The sequence below is a fragment of the Catharus ustulatus genome, chromosome 18 (genome assembly GCF_009819885.2).
Source record: "Catharus ustulatus isolate bCatUst1 chromosome 18, bCatUst1.pri.v2, whole genome shotgun sequence".
Classification (NCBI taxonomy): domain Eukaryota; kingdom Metazoa; phylum Chordata; class Aves; order Passeriformes; family Turdidae; genus Catharus; species Catharus ustulatus.
The window spans coordinates 5,272,500-5,286,996 of NC_046238.1; the positions used below are offsets into that span (position 1 = coordinate 5,272,500).

The 14,497-nt window shown below is 39.7% G+C and overlaps 1 protein-coding gene across 1 annotated transcript; it reads right to left on the reverse strand.

Annotated features, from left to right (window-relative positions):
- Positions 1-1,439: 1,439 nt before the first annotated feature.
- On the reverse strand, positions 1,440-14,416 carry CHEK2 (checkpoint kinase 2). The gene is made up of 16 exons (XM_033076188.2): positions 14,326-14,416; positions 13,134-13,388; positions 12,556-12,680; positions 12,153-12,300; positions 11,693-11,783; positions 10,585-10,693; positions 9,480-9,533; positions 8,858-8,919; positions 8,298-8,397; positions 7,772-7,858; positions 6,963-7,126; positions 6,632-6,747; positions 5,236-5,321; positions 3,026-3,106; positions 2,357-2,445; positions 1,440-2,047 (listed from the first exon to the last, which is right to left on the reverse strand). Exons 2-16 carry the CDS (start codon positions 13,381-13,383, stop codon positions 2,011-2,013), a joined length of 1,599 nt encoding a protein of 532 aa, XP_032932079.1. The 5' UTR covers positions 13,384-13,388; positions 14,326-14,416; the 3' UTR covers positions 1,440-2,010.
- Positions 14,417-14,497: the final 81 nt, after the last annotated feature.

The following is a 14,497-nucleotide window of genomic DNA, read 5'->3' on the forward strand; positions in this document are numbered from 1 at the left end:
CCCGCTCCGGCCCCCGGCGCCACGTTCCGGGCCCGGCTGAGTGGGACCCGCACTGCCCCGGCCCCGCCCCGGGGCTGGGCTCCGCCCGGACCCCGGGCACCCCCGCCCGACGGCGCCGGGCCCGCGCCGGACGTCCTGCGGCTGCCGCCCGGGCTGCCCCGGCTCCCCCGGCCCCGGGACGGCCGCACCGCTGCGGGCTCCGGCAAGAGCAGCGGTCTCCTCTCGAACCAGCTCCGTCCTCACGGAGGATGCAGCTCCAGCGTGGCTCTGTCGCCGTACGGGTGAAGGACCGTCCCCAAAAGCAGCGGCAGCTCGAGGGGAAGCGGAGCCCGCATCGGAGCGCAGGAGGTGATGCTGGGCACTGGTGACACAGCACTGGCCAGGCACAGGTGATGCTGGGCACTGCTCACACCGCACTGGCCAGGCACAGGTGATGCTGGGCACTGCTCACACCGCACTGGCCAGGCACAGGTGATGCTGGGCACTGCTCACACCGCACTGGCCAGGCACAGCAAGCTCAGCACTTTGGTTAACCCAAGTGTTCCAACTGCTGTGACCCATCCTGCCTCTTGTCATGAACAGGCTAACTGGATGATGCTGAAGACTCTTGTGCTGGGGATAAAAAGTGATAAGAATTTCATAGATCTAAGTGAAAATTGGATGCCACTTCACCTTAGTGAAACTTACTCTTCCATAGAAAAAAATTAGTCTGAAATTTGAGAAAGATTTCTGCAACCAAATGATGAACACAGGGCCAGCAGCCCACAGGTTTGCCATCAAATGAGTGAGATCAAATTTAGGACATCATTGGAAAGCAGGTCTTGGTCTTAGGACACTGGGAAAGGACCCAAGCAAAGCAGTTACGTACTCTTTATCTAACAACTGTGGGACGTAAAAAAAGATGGAGGAATAAATGATACAAGTTCTCTGTTTCTGTCTAAAAACAAATTGACACTGTAAGTAGGGGATTACCTTCTCATTGGCAATGATGCAGGTCTTTTTATAGTAACTGGTAACCAAAGCCCAAAGGTATCAGCTTTTGCAGTACACCAGGACACAAATCTGGCCCAAACACACTGCAACCCTTGATTCTTTTATGTAGCAAATGGCAGCTGAGTGTTCCCTTCTACTTCCAGTGAGCTACAGTAAGCAGCAGAACTCCCTGAGGATGTGCCAGTGACGTATTTGCACCAAAAGGGCACATCCCCAAGGGCAGACACACCTTTGTTCTATCACCCCAGGGTACCTGGAGTGGACTGGAACCAGTGGTATTGTTTTCATCCAGATGCCCACAGATGTTTCTCCATCCAATCCAATAAGAAAGACATCAGTGTACAATAATCAACATTTTATCATTAACATTGGTTAATATCAAATAAATCAAAACACACAAGATCTCTGCAATGGGCACATATACGAAATGTGACTCATCAATATCTTAATTCCTACCTGATATGGGTTTATTCAATAATGCATTAGGTTTTATTCTTTACAAGTCAACTTAGAGTAGATGCCTTTGACCAGAAGATGCATGTTGAAGAACAGAGTTACTAAACTGTTCTTTCACTCAGTAATGAAATTAGTAATCCTTTAGTAAGAGGCATACAGTTCAAAATTTTCACCTAAAGGCAAGCAAGTTTTTCTCTCTCAGTTAAATTCCTAGATCTTCCCTGACAGGAAGGGGATACATCTTCATTTCATCTCTTGTTATCACGTTTCCTCTTACTCCTGCCTCCTCTGGGAAATAAACATAGTACACACATGTTAAAAGCACCATGCAGATGGTAATTGTTGCTCTGGAAGACAATCAGCCCGATCCCAGTGCAAAAATGCTGTGAGTCTGCCAGTCCAGCATTTACTGTGGAGCTTTACCTGAAGCCCAGAGCACCTCAAGCTCCATCAGAAGTTTTACTGAACTGAATAGTCTAAGTGTCCTCAGAAGTCTGTGGGCAGCACTGTCAGGTAATGCTCTGTCTCAGGCAAAAGCTCAGCAAGTTTAGTATTCCTTCTTCATCTCTTAGGACTAAGCATTATTTCCATGCCTAACCTAGAAATTGGAAAAGAAAAAACAGAGAATGTAGGTGGGGATGAAGCTAGCCTAAAAAATTGTTAGTAACTTAGTACAGGAGTTTTTCTGATACTTTCCTTGAGTCAGACAGCTGGATGGACTAGAACATGACTCATTGTGCAGATTCTCATGCATGCACAGCAGTCACTTCAGTCTTACAAAGTTATTTTTATTTAGAAATTCTACATCTTCAATAGTTTATTCCATTATTATGATTTTTCTTAATAAAAAATTCTGCTCTCCATAAAAAAGCTGTCATTTACAAAGTGATTTTCTCTTCCTTTTCACCTCATTTTCTGAGATGTAGAAGGAACAGCACGCTTAGCAGAGCCATATTCTTCCTCATTTTCATGGAGACGTTTTCTTGTTGTGGTTGGCTGGAAGAAAAACAAAGGAGGATGGCTCCAGGAAACCAGGTGAGGCAGAACCTGACTGTTCTTCTTGTTCCAGAGGTGTTGGACAGTGTGACCAAAAAAGCAGCATGACTAACCCATGTTTCTCTCCCAAGATTTAATTATATTTGATGATTCTCATATAAGACATTGCTCCCAGCTTGAAACAGCTACTGTTCACAATGTTCCTCATTAGAATCTGGGGATGAATAGCACAACACCATCCTAACCTTGCACCAGCACGAGAATTGTCACTTGAATACTAAACATTAGTGATTTGGATCGATTAAAAAACCCCACACATTCAACAATTTTATTCTAAATATAGAAATAATATTTTAAAGCCTAGGCAAGTGTTTCTGTACATTTAAGCAAAGTGTTGACAAAGCATGGAAATCCATTGCTGCTCTTCAGGAAGCAGAACTAACCAGCAGGCTGCCACAGACAGCCCAAAGGTACACTTCTCTAAAGTCTCAAAATTAACTGATTTTATTATTAAAGATTACTTCAAAACCTAGTTTCTCTGTGCATCAAATATTAATCTTCAAATATCTACTGCACATACCATTTTTGACGTTTCTGGTGGATCCATATTGGTACATGTCTGAGCAAGCAGCTGTTGAAATGTAGTTTTCATATCCTCATCCTGCAAAAAAAGACAGCATCTAAGTAGTATATAGAATATTTTAAGGAAAAGCAAAGATTGGGAAACCTGAAGAGAAGTGAATGGGACATTCAATGCTAGAGACAACTAGAAATGAAGATCATTGAGCTCCTATGGATTTCATCTGTTTTAACTGAGTTTTTTTAAGGTGAAGGCAGTGGAGAGGATCCTTTTCTTAAGCAGTGGAGTATTGCAGTATCTCCTTTTTAATTTAACTATTCTTAAGTGCTACAAAAAGGTTTTGGCCTAAATATACATTTAATTTTATATAGAATTTTGACTTGTTTTTTCTTTCCAGTGTCACCTGATTTGATTCTGGCTACATTTGAATTGATAGATAAGGTAAGAAATATTTTTCCATTTATATAACAAAGACCTGCATTTTTTCTTCAGCATGCAACCAAACTAATCTTGTGCCATTCAAAAGACTTCAGTGAAGATTTTGGAGGCAGAAACATCAATTAATTGTTTATATGCCTTTAAGAAATGTTTTATTAAGTAAATATAGGTAAGACATTTCCATTGAGCAGTACTTAGGTTTATGCAGGCTCAACAAGTTTTAAAGTTGTAGATTTAAGCAAAGAATAGAGTAAACAACTTGTTTTGAAAACACTAATTTGAAAGCACTACTAGTTTAAATAAATCTGCAGAACATGCTTACTTCTACTATCTGAAAAATCCCCTAGTGTCCCCAAAATCACCAGAGGGCTAACAGGCATCAGCTGGCCACAGAGAAAATGTGCTTTTTCCTGCTGACTTGTAAAGTCAATACTTCCAAACAACACAAGAGGGAGAGAGGAGCCAGTAACTCCTCCTTACTCACAGTAACAGGACCCAGGAGCTCTTTTGGTGGTATTCAACATGTGTGATATCTAGAACTGAGCATGCTGGATGCTGGCCCTCCAAGCAGGCAGTCTACATCACCTATGAACACCTGACACTCTTAATAACAGCCCCTGAATGGAAACAGTTCAAAGAACAGCAGCTGAGTGCTAGATGACATCTGGATTTGTGGCTGTGATGTTTTCTGGAACCTTCTGTCCTGTCTTCAATATTAAACTTAACAGTAAGAGATGTCCTTACATGGAATCTATAATCAAATTAATAGCAACTTGAGTTTATACACTGAAATAGCTTAAATTCTTAGCTCACCTAAATCTATTTCCCCTTCCCTTTATGCATACCAGCAATTTTTTAAAATCAGTGTTTCATGGTTTCTGAATAACTTTTTCTACTCAGATTTTTAATTCAAATGTAAAAATCTATATCTGATTAACTCACTGTAGATGTTACACACCAAACTACACAAAGTAAAATCCATGAATGCCAGGAAATGTTTCCTGATGCCCAAGAGTATAATCAAAACAAGTTAATCACTTTAAAAAGAGTCATCCACACATGTTTTTTGTCTCAGAACACTATCAGCTGTTGAGCACTGAGGGATACTCCCTTGCTTCCCTCTGTTTCTTATGCTCTTTACCAAAGCATCTGAAATTCTCCCGTTCCCAGTGGGAGAACAGGAACAGCATTGTGCTTGGTGTGAATAAACAGAACCTGTTGTATGGCTCAGATGTAAGCTGGGTGACATTTTTCAGCCCCTTCAAAATAAATATTCAAGAAAGCTCATAGGTCCAGTGGGGACCTCTGCCAAAATTAAGAAAAAAACACCTAAAGGCTATCCCTCTCAAATCTAATTAGACTGTAACAGGAGGCAGGGAAACCATCACTTCCTACTCAGAGGGTTCCCAAACCAGGGACATTTATTCCTACACAGCAGAGTAAAAACCAGGCAGTACTGGATGCTTGCCAGAACCAAACTCTGCACTGCCTGCCCACACAAACATCTGAGGAAGTGGGGGTGCTCTGTTACAATGCTAGGAAGGAGAGGTCCATCCTACCCGAACAGAGCTGGGCTCTAAAAAACACATCTTGATCCTCACAAGTGAAAGAGTTCTGGGAAGAGGTGTCTCAGAAAGGATGCAGAAGCTGCTTATTGTATTGAAAGAAGGTACTCAAGAGACCACTCTACAGGGATTAAATCTTTGAAAACACAACACATCAACAAGTTATCCCCCAAACAACTCAGCTTTCAGTTAAAACTCAATTCCCACCTGAAGCCAAGGATGCTCTAAGGCTTCCTCTGTGGTAAGACGTTTGCTTGGATCCACTACTAACAGCTTCTTCACAAGGTCCAGAGCTAAGACAATAAAATGAGCAGGTTGGCATATGATCAATGCATTCATTATCTGAAATACACTTACACCAAAACTACATGTGACAATGTGCCTTACACCCCTTCAGAACAATGCACTCAATGCAGGCTGGGCAGATCACTTCTCTTTTTTCTAAGCATGGGAAGGGCTGCAGACTGCAACCACCTTTCCTTCACATGCACACAACTCAACACTTCTCAGGATACCAGAATTACCCATAGATACATTTAGCATGTACACAGTTTATGTCCTGAGCATGCATACGAGGCTCAGCACTTCCCTAAAAGCTTATTAATGTGGAAAAGCACAGATAGCTTAATTTATCCTGATTTACAATGCCTTGGAAAGCAGATTATCCATCTGGGAAGAAGAGACAGGACATACACATGTATGCTCAATATAATCTCAAACTTCCATCTTCTTAGGAAAATGCTTAGTAGACACTGTGAAAAATATGGCATTTATTTTTACATTATTACTCCAAATCTCCCATAAAGGAATTTCAGCAAGATTTACTTTTCACTTGACCAGATTATGCTGAATACAAACTAGTAGGACTATAGAAATTATGTTAAGATTGTACATTCCCATGAATGTCTGACTTATTATTGAATAGGCTTCAAAATATTCAGGAAGGAGTTATATTTGATAAGTTTATAAATTTATTAGCCAAAGGATGGCTCTGCACGTACAGAGAGGTGTCTAAGGTAAATACTACAATTATTTTGTGCATTTAAAATGTCCTGAAAAACTAAAAGCACACAGACAGTAATTACCATTTTATTTTCTTATGCAAAAACTGTTTCATGGACTACTTTCACTTACAGTGGGGCAAACATAATAGATGATTCCTCAAATGTCACTGACACTTTCAGCTCAAAGACTAGCACCATGAAAGGACTCTCTTGGAACATTTGTTTTTTGGAATTCTAACTTGTATTCCTTAAGTTCCTGGTATTTTTGGTACAACACTTGAAGAATCTTTAGGCAAAGTCTGTAGACCAGCTTGATAAAGTCAGAAGAAAAAGTGAAAAGAGGAGAAATAGATGTGGACACAAATTCTATACTAGTGTGGTTAATTATGCTAAATACTACTAAGAAATCTCTTCAATAATAAAGTATGTGTTCTTTCTAAGGTTTAACTATGAACTTTAACATTTTTAAAAACTAATTTTTTTTTAAAACTAAACATATTAACAAACAGTGTGCTATGCAGCTGAAAGGAGGATAAAGGAAAACAAAAACTACAAGAAAAGACATAGATATTTTACTACCCATTGTGCTGGAGTCATACCCATGTCTGACACATGCTTCCATTCTTTTGCAATGAACGTGTATTTGCCACGAGTGATTTGATCTTTCAGAGAGAGCTGAGTATTTTGTTCATTGAATGGTGGATATCCACACAAGCTGTATGAAAGAAAACAAGTTAATTAACACAGAATTTGTCATAGCAAATGAAGCACTGACATCACACATTTTAAGGCATCTGCTATCGTAGTGTTTTTATATGTGTGGAGTTTTAAACTCACTTTCACTTCCTCATATAGACACTGAAGTTGCCAAGTCTCAAGCTATGTATGTCAAAGACTGCCCAGTGAAGGTACATCTACACAATATCTTACCATACAAAAAGAATAACTCCTAAACTCCAGCAGTCCACAGCTCGGCTGTATCCAGCAGTCCCAAGTGAATTTAGAACCTCAGGAGCAAGATACATGGGAGTACCACATAATGTTTTCATAAGAGAAGCTTCTCCAAGAATCTTGGATTGTCCAAAATCTGTAATCTTGTATTTAAAAATGGTAACACCACATTACATATGAGGATGGACTGTACTAGAACACATCATACTGTAGACATACATCAGGAGGTAGCATTAAGGCTCTTCCTTCCAAGCCAGTTCCAGTACATGACTATGAACAGAAGTCACCCCAAACATTAAGTGAGAATGGGAGAGGAGGAAGAGGGAGAAATATAACAAAGGATCACACTTTACACTAGCAAAGAGTACTCTCAGATATAAATGGACAACCACAGAATAAAGGTATTGTAGCCTACTAGAAGAGGAAAAAACAACACCACCAAAGAAAATCCACAAATCTAATCCCCCTCCCCCAAAAAACCAAAAAACAAAAAAATCCCTCTCACTATACAGCCTCAACATTTATGGGAATGCTGTCTGTAATTCAAGAATTTAGATTTTATTGGGAGAAAAAATTAACATTTGAAATTACATATGCAGTCGATGGGTTGAAATATCCATAAAAGTAAAATTACAATTATGAAAAAAAAAGTCTATGTTTTAAGTTACTTCATGGTCTGTATGACTAATTCCACAATACCTTTTTGGCTATGCTTAATGAAATATTAAGAAGAATGTGAAGGAACACTCCCAAATTTCTCCATTAATAAGAAATATAAGTTTTCTTACCTTTATAAGACATATCTCTTCAGAAGATGATAGTAGTACATTTTCTGGCTTTAGATCTCTATGTATAATTCCATTGTCATGAAGATACTAAATACACACAGATGGAAAATTAAGGAAAAACAGACTATTAATTTGTTTTAAAATGTAAGCTTTCCATTTTTTCTCATGGCAATGGCAGGATAACTGAAATGGCTGTGTAAGAGGCAGGCATTTAAACATTTTTATTTAAAGCTCCCTAACACGTGCCTCTCCCTTAACAAAACAAAACAAAATGAAAACAAAACAAAATAAAAAAACACACCAAAACACCATCACAAATAAATAAAAAAACAAATGTCAAATCTCAGTGCAGTGTGCAGACCCACATTCTCTGTCACCTTTGCAGGAATTCTGCTTTTCTGTCTCTCTCTTGTTAAACCAACTTGTTAAGAACGCTGTGCTGACTGCTTGCATGGGTTTCAGCAATGACAGGTGACAGAAAAAATCATCATATTGATTTCTTTTTGTAGAATTCACAATTATGTACCTTTACTGCCAGCAGCATCTGATAAAAGTACAACTTGCAGGTATCTTCTTTCATCTTGATTGGCCTTGACACTCTGTCATACAATTCTCCTCCTTCCATCCTAAAACAAATGCAGGTTAACAAGCCAACATATAACTTCCAAAAGATTCATCTCATTAGACAAGACTAAAATCAAAATATTTGGCTATTCTGGCTACAGAGAAAGAATTATTTCTGAAAATGAGGGAGCAACATCCTAAACACAGCACATGCATGGCTGAGTTAAGGTCAATCTCTTGAGTCTTCACTGGAGTTACATGATTTTTGATCAGCCCTTTCTTACAAGCTCATAAATGAGAAAAAAATAGGAGCAATCCACCACAGCAGCAGAGCAAACAATATCCAGGCATAGGAGGATGATTTCTCCTGGTTATCCTAGCTCCTAATCTTAAAAAGGTTTCAGAGAACAGTGGAGGCCAGCAAAAGGAAAACAAAATAAAACAAGCAAAAGTTCCACAGTTCATTGTGGCTATGAAAAAAACATTTCACTCTATGCATTTACTTTCAAACAGGTTACTTACAGTTCCAAAACAATGTAGTAATCCTCTGCTTCAAAGAAATTTTTAATCTTGATTAAGCAAGGCTAATAAAAAAGAGAACACAGAAACACACAAAATAGAATAATTCGTAAAAACTGATCTTAAAGCTCTTATTTCAGAATTTCAAACCAGGTCACTTAAAGTAACACTTAACACAAGTGACTTGCAGATACCCCAGATCACACCCTCAACATTATTTATTATTTAATCTATTTTAGATGCAGAGGAAAGAGGGGATTCAAATTCAAGAAATTGCCAGTGAAAACTACCCTTTATATTTAGCTATTTGCAGAATTTACAAAAACTTGCATCAAAGAAAAGTTTCTGCAACAGTGGCTCAGGTTCAAACTTCTCTTGTCATGTTCCCTCTCAAATTTACTTCTCAGTTATCCAAAGCTTTAAAATCTCAAATCTGGTAGGATTTAGTATACTTAAAAGAAGAAAAAAGACCTATTCAGTAATTTAAAAGGAAAAGTATACATATCCTTTAACACATTTCTAAATGGATAAAATTGTTCTTTTGTTATTACACTAAGGTCAGTAAACTAAACAAGTACATAGAGGAGGAAGCATTAAATAATAAAAATGTACAGTTAACACTCACATGATCTATTTTCTTCAAAATTTCAATTTCTGTATTGATATTTAAAGCTGGGTTCTATTAAAAGAATCAAATACCATATTGGGTAAGACAGAGCTGTTCTGGAATAAGACATATGAGAAATAAGAGATAATACCAGAAAAGACATAATTTCATGCCTTTTGCTACTGTAAGTGACCATAACACACTATTTTTTCCATAAAATGATCAGATGCCTCCAGTGAATTAAATAAACAGAGTGCTGCCACTATCTGGAGCAAGATATTGCTCCTAATCTGTAATTTCACTGCAGGTTAGAAATCCCCAACTAATTTCCAAATTACAAAAGAAAAACAAACCCAAACTTTTTGCTTATATAATTGTATTGTATTTAAACAGCTTTTCTCCCTCCAAGATGCTCTGCAGATGGGGCAACCTAAAATTACATGCTACTCTTTCCTATTTTGCAAGATAACATAAACAGGTTCTATCATCTATGGCTTAGGCTCAACTAATGAAATCAACTCAGCAGAATGTTGTTTGCTCTTCTTCCAATCCAAATCAATCACCTTGGAATACACAACCCACACACAACATTCCAGATATACTCCTGTCTGTTTTGTAGAAGGGCATATATTAGTAATTAAAATTCACAACAGCACCTTGAGCCAGTTGTCTTTAAACTTCTCCAAATTCTGGTTTCTGCCATTAGACACAGGAAAAGCCCTTCCCAAAAGGTTTCCTACAATTTTCTTAAAATGCATTATGATGGAGCATTCAACAAAATTAGCTTAGTTGGTACATTTTTGGTCAAGACTCTGCTGGTTATGATGTGTTTATCTGATGCATTTTAGGACATAAACCAAACCCTACAAGACTCCACACCATCCCTCTATACATCCCACTCACAGTCCTAAATGACAAATGGAATGTGGTCAAGGAATAAAAACAATGCTCCCTGCAAAATTCTGTATATCATACAGGACCAAAAAGCATTTTGAAATTAAACACATAACACATTAAGTAAAAAATACTCATTTGAAGATAGCTGAGGAGTCAGAGGAGTTACCAAATATTCCAAGACCATTGCAAGGTGGCCAAGACAGACAGACAGACAGAAATAACTTACTGCCTCTGTCAGGCCACTGGCCATAAACTTCCTTTTATTGATGATTTTCACTGCCACTTTGTTACATGTGCTCTTCTCAAATGCCAGTTTGACTTCTCCACAGGCACCACTAAAAACAAAAACACAGCTCTGTCAAAAATCTGTCTAACAAGTGCAGGCAAATGAAAGCATAATTTAGAACTGGTTGCTTTCTAACTTCTTGAATAAGGCACACTGCCTGTTCTGAGGAAGTATTCAACAGTTAAAGTCTACAGGACTTCTCAGGAAACATTCAAGAGTTAGAAAATCGATCTAAATAGCAAGTGTTGTCAAGGGCCATTCATCAAAAACTGTAGGAGTCAATATGCAGAGCAGCTGCCCTATTTGTACCAGAAGTACTGGCAGATAGGAGGGACAAGCTCTGTCAGCAATTCCTTCATGCAAAGGCATTTAGGAGAGGAGAACTTAGAGTTCTCTTAACTCTGGACTGCACAAATCTGAGTATCACATTTGACAATACTTTACAGTATTTTTACTAAATAGTAGTTATATTACAGAAAGAAATTCTTCTGCTCTCCATTCAGATTTGTTTCTACTTCATTATTCAACTCCAAATTCATCAGCAACCATTTCCAAAAAGAAAAAAAAGCGCCCAATAAAAATAGCTTCTCTCTCCTTTTTCCTGGACATTTATTTTCTTTTTTGTCTGAAAGCCTCAATAGTGATATTGCTGTATTCTGACATAAAGCCCTTTCTTCTACTTCCAATAACTGAACAAATTAATATACAAACTTTAAAAACTCCTTAAGAATTTACAGACTTCATACAGAAAAAAACCCTAACCAAAACAAAAACCTGGTTTTTGCAATTGGTGGTAGGTTACAAACCCCAAACCAAATAGAGAGACAAAGCCAAAATTCCTGTTTAAAGGGTTGTAAAGAGCATGTTTATTCATGTGTTATCATTCTTCTTTTCCTTTTCTCTTTTAAAACAGTAGCTCAGTTAATAGTGATAATAATAACAGTAATACTTCCAGCACAAGATACTGATAATGATAATTAAGTTAGCCCAAGATACTGATAATGATAATTAAGTTAACCCTTTCTACTGAGGGAAGAAGGATGCTTACCTTCCCAAAGTCTTTGACATGATGTATTTCTCTCTGAATTCTTTAGGAAACATCATCTGATCATCCACCGTAAGATCAGAAAAAACAAACACTGGGAAGATAAGTGGAGATCATTTTCCTATTATGAAGTTTAAAATTTTTATTATAACAAACAGCTATGTTTCATGAGCTTTTATAGTCAACAATATAACTAAGAAAATACTGCCTGCTAGAGGAAAAACTAAATGTGTGCTATAAATTATACCAGCTATAGGTTAGTAGGGTGCAGATTTCTTTAAGTTTTCTTTTTCAGTTTTTTCCTAGGGTTGACAGGGACATGGATAATTTTTATGTGAGTACTAAAACACCTGTTAATGAGATGTGCTCATGAAGCAGCTCAAGCTCCCAAGAAAGAAATCAACACAGAAACAACCTCTTGGCCAACACATGAAAAATCTACTTAAGTTAAAGCACATTTTACCCTTATTGGTCTGTATAGACAATGAGATTTCAGAGTTGTGTGTCAGTGGCAGCCTCCTCCCTTTTCCAATGAGCTCTCTATTAACAAATGTCCCATTTGCACTATGGTCTTCAATGTAGGCAACAAGCGAATTTTTTGGACCCATTTCCTCAAAGAGAAAAAAAAAATAGGGAAGACGACAGTAAAGAACAAGTGACTTTACAATAAAGACGTGATACACTAGAAATTTACTATTGTTGACTGAAGAAATGAGACAGTGAGGTTATTTCATAAACCAGGAGAACAGGAGTCTTGTCAAAGGAGTCAACCCTGAAGATACTTTGATTTCTTTAGGATCTCTGCCCCAAATTCTCTTTTTGAATTATGCCAAAATAGATGGAGAGTTAACGTTTTTAGCACTTACCCTGAAAATTCGGAAGTGCTTCTTGCTATAGTTCTGGTAGAAGCCAGTCTCAGACAATCCCAGCTTAGAAAAGCTGTAATCACAGCTTTTGTCTCTCCCAAACCAGTATTCCTCATTCACACATTCTGTAGAGGAGGGGGAGGTACAGCAGAGAGAGAAGACAATATTGCAGGAAGTCAATAACTATGGCACAACAGAATGATGCCAGATGGTGATGAATAGCATAACAGAGACAAGATTCTTCCCACAGAATCGTTTGTCTTAACTCATACAAAACACCACACCTTGTCAAACCTTTTAATAATTTTACTCTCTTTAGCAGTGGTATTTCTCAGTTTACCTTCAGCAATATATAACTAAATAAAAGAAATTATAACTTTTTTTAAATGAAGCATATAACAAAGAACATAAACACCCCAGAATTTCTCTAAGTCTATGGAAGCTATGTATCTAAATACTCAGTGTAAACACTGGGATGTAGCATGGAATAAATATTATAGCAAAAAATTGCACACCTAAATTTGCTTGTATCTAATTTAAAAATGAACAGGGACTGCTCTTCAGCAAGCTGCTCATACCACAATTGATGAAACCTTTTCCAAGTGCAAAGAGTCGACCCCAAGGCTGAGGAGCCAGCTCTTCAGATTCCTGGTCCTCAGGGATGGATGGAAGCTCCTGAGTGGGAACAGTGTCCAAGGAACTGAGAGTCCCAGAACTTAGGGAAGACTGGCTAGTGCTCTGTGAGCCACTGGAAGAGGAACTGGTGCCACTCTGTGACTGCTGGGCACTCTGTGACTGCTGTGTTTCACTTCCAGTCTCTCGAGACATGTTGGCTTCAAAGAGAATGGTAAAAAAATGCAATTACTACAGCACAGTAAAACTGGCAAACGCTCGCACATTGTACTATTAACATCCAAGTCCATTCTCAGACTTAAGGAAGAAAAACTTCCAACCAAAGAAACTCCCAGGAATTTTGCAAACCTTTTGCAAAAGGATGCTTTTCCTTTTGAAAGACAACGCGGAGCGGCCTCTGCTGGTTCTACAGCAGAACTAAGCCTTATTCCGCGATCGCTACCGGGGACTTCAGCGCTCACATGGGGGCACACAGGCACGGGCTGTGCTCTGACAGAGCATCCCCGCACGGAGCGAGGCACCACGGCTGCTCCCCCAGCACAAAGAGAAAAACTGAAAGGAATAAGAACTATAAAACGACAGAGGTTTTCTTGAAAGCGCCTGAAAGATTTATCACGCCTATACACAATCACTGTACCAAACCCTGCCAGATTCAGACAGCGCAGCCTCGGCAGCTGTTGGCACAAGCAGTGGCAAGAATCAGCATCTCCCTGCCCGTTAGAGCCGGAAATTCACAGCCTGTGGTGCCTCCTTCTGCGGCAGCCAGCCCGCCCCACAGAGCTTCCTCCAACACCTCAGTGCCCACCGGGGCTCCTGGAACCCCACGACCCTTCCAGCCTTCCCTCTGTACATCGGGGTTTCAGCTGGTGGCCATACAGTTTAATGTAACTTCACCTGACCGGGTTGCTACAGTTCATTACGAGCCATAAAGGCACAGCAGCTCCCGCGTTCTCTCCCGTTTGTCAGGGGTTTACAAGCACAGGCGAACACAGAACAGAATCACGGCACCCTCTGGCTCGAAAGGACACAGGCCATCGAGCCCAAGCGCTTCCCCGGCACTGCCGATGCCAGCACTGGCCCCGACCCTGGTTCCACATCCCGACAGCTGTGAAAGCCCTCCAGGGATGGTGACCTCACCTGTGACCGGGGCAGCCCTTCCCACAGAGGAACTTCCCCTCGTGTCCAACCTCAGCCTCCCTCGAAGGGCTCAGACGGCGGGCCCGGGCACCAGCGGCGCGGCCGAGCCTCAGGGCGGCACTGCCGGGCGCCGTGCAGTGAGCGCCCGGACCGGCACCGGAACCGGCACCAG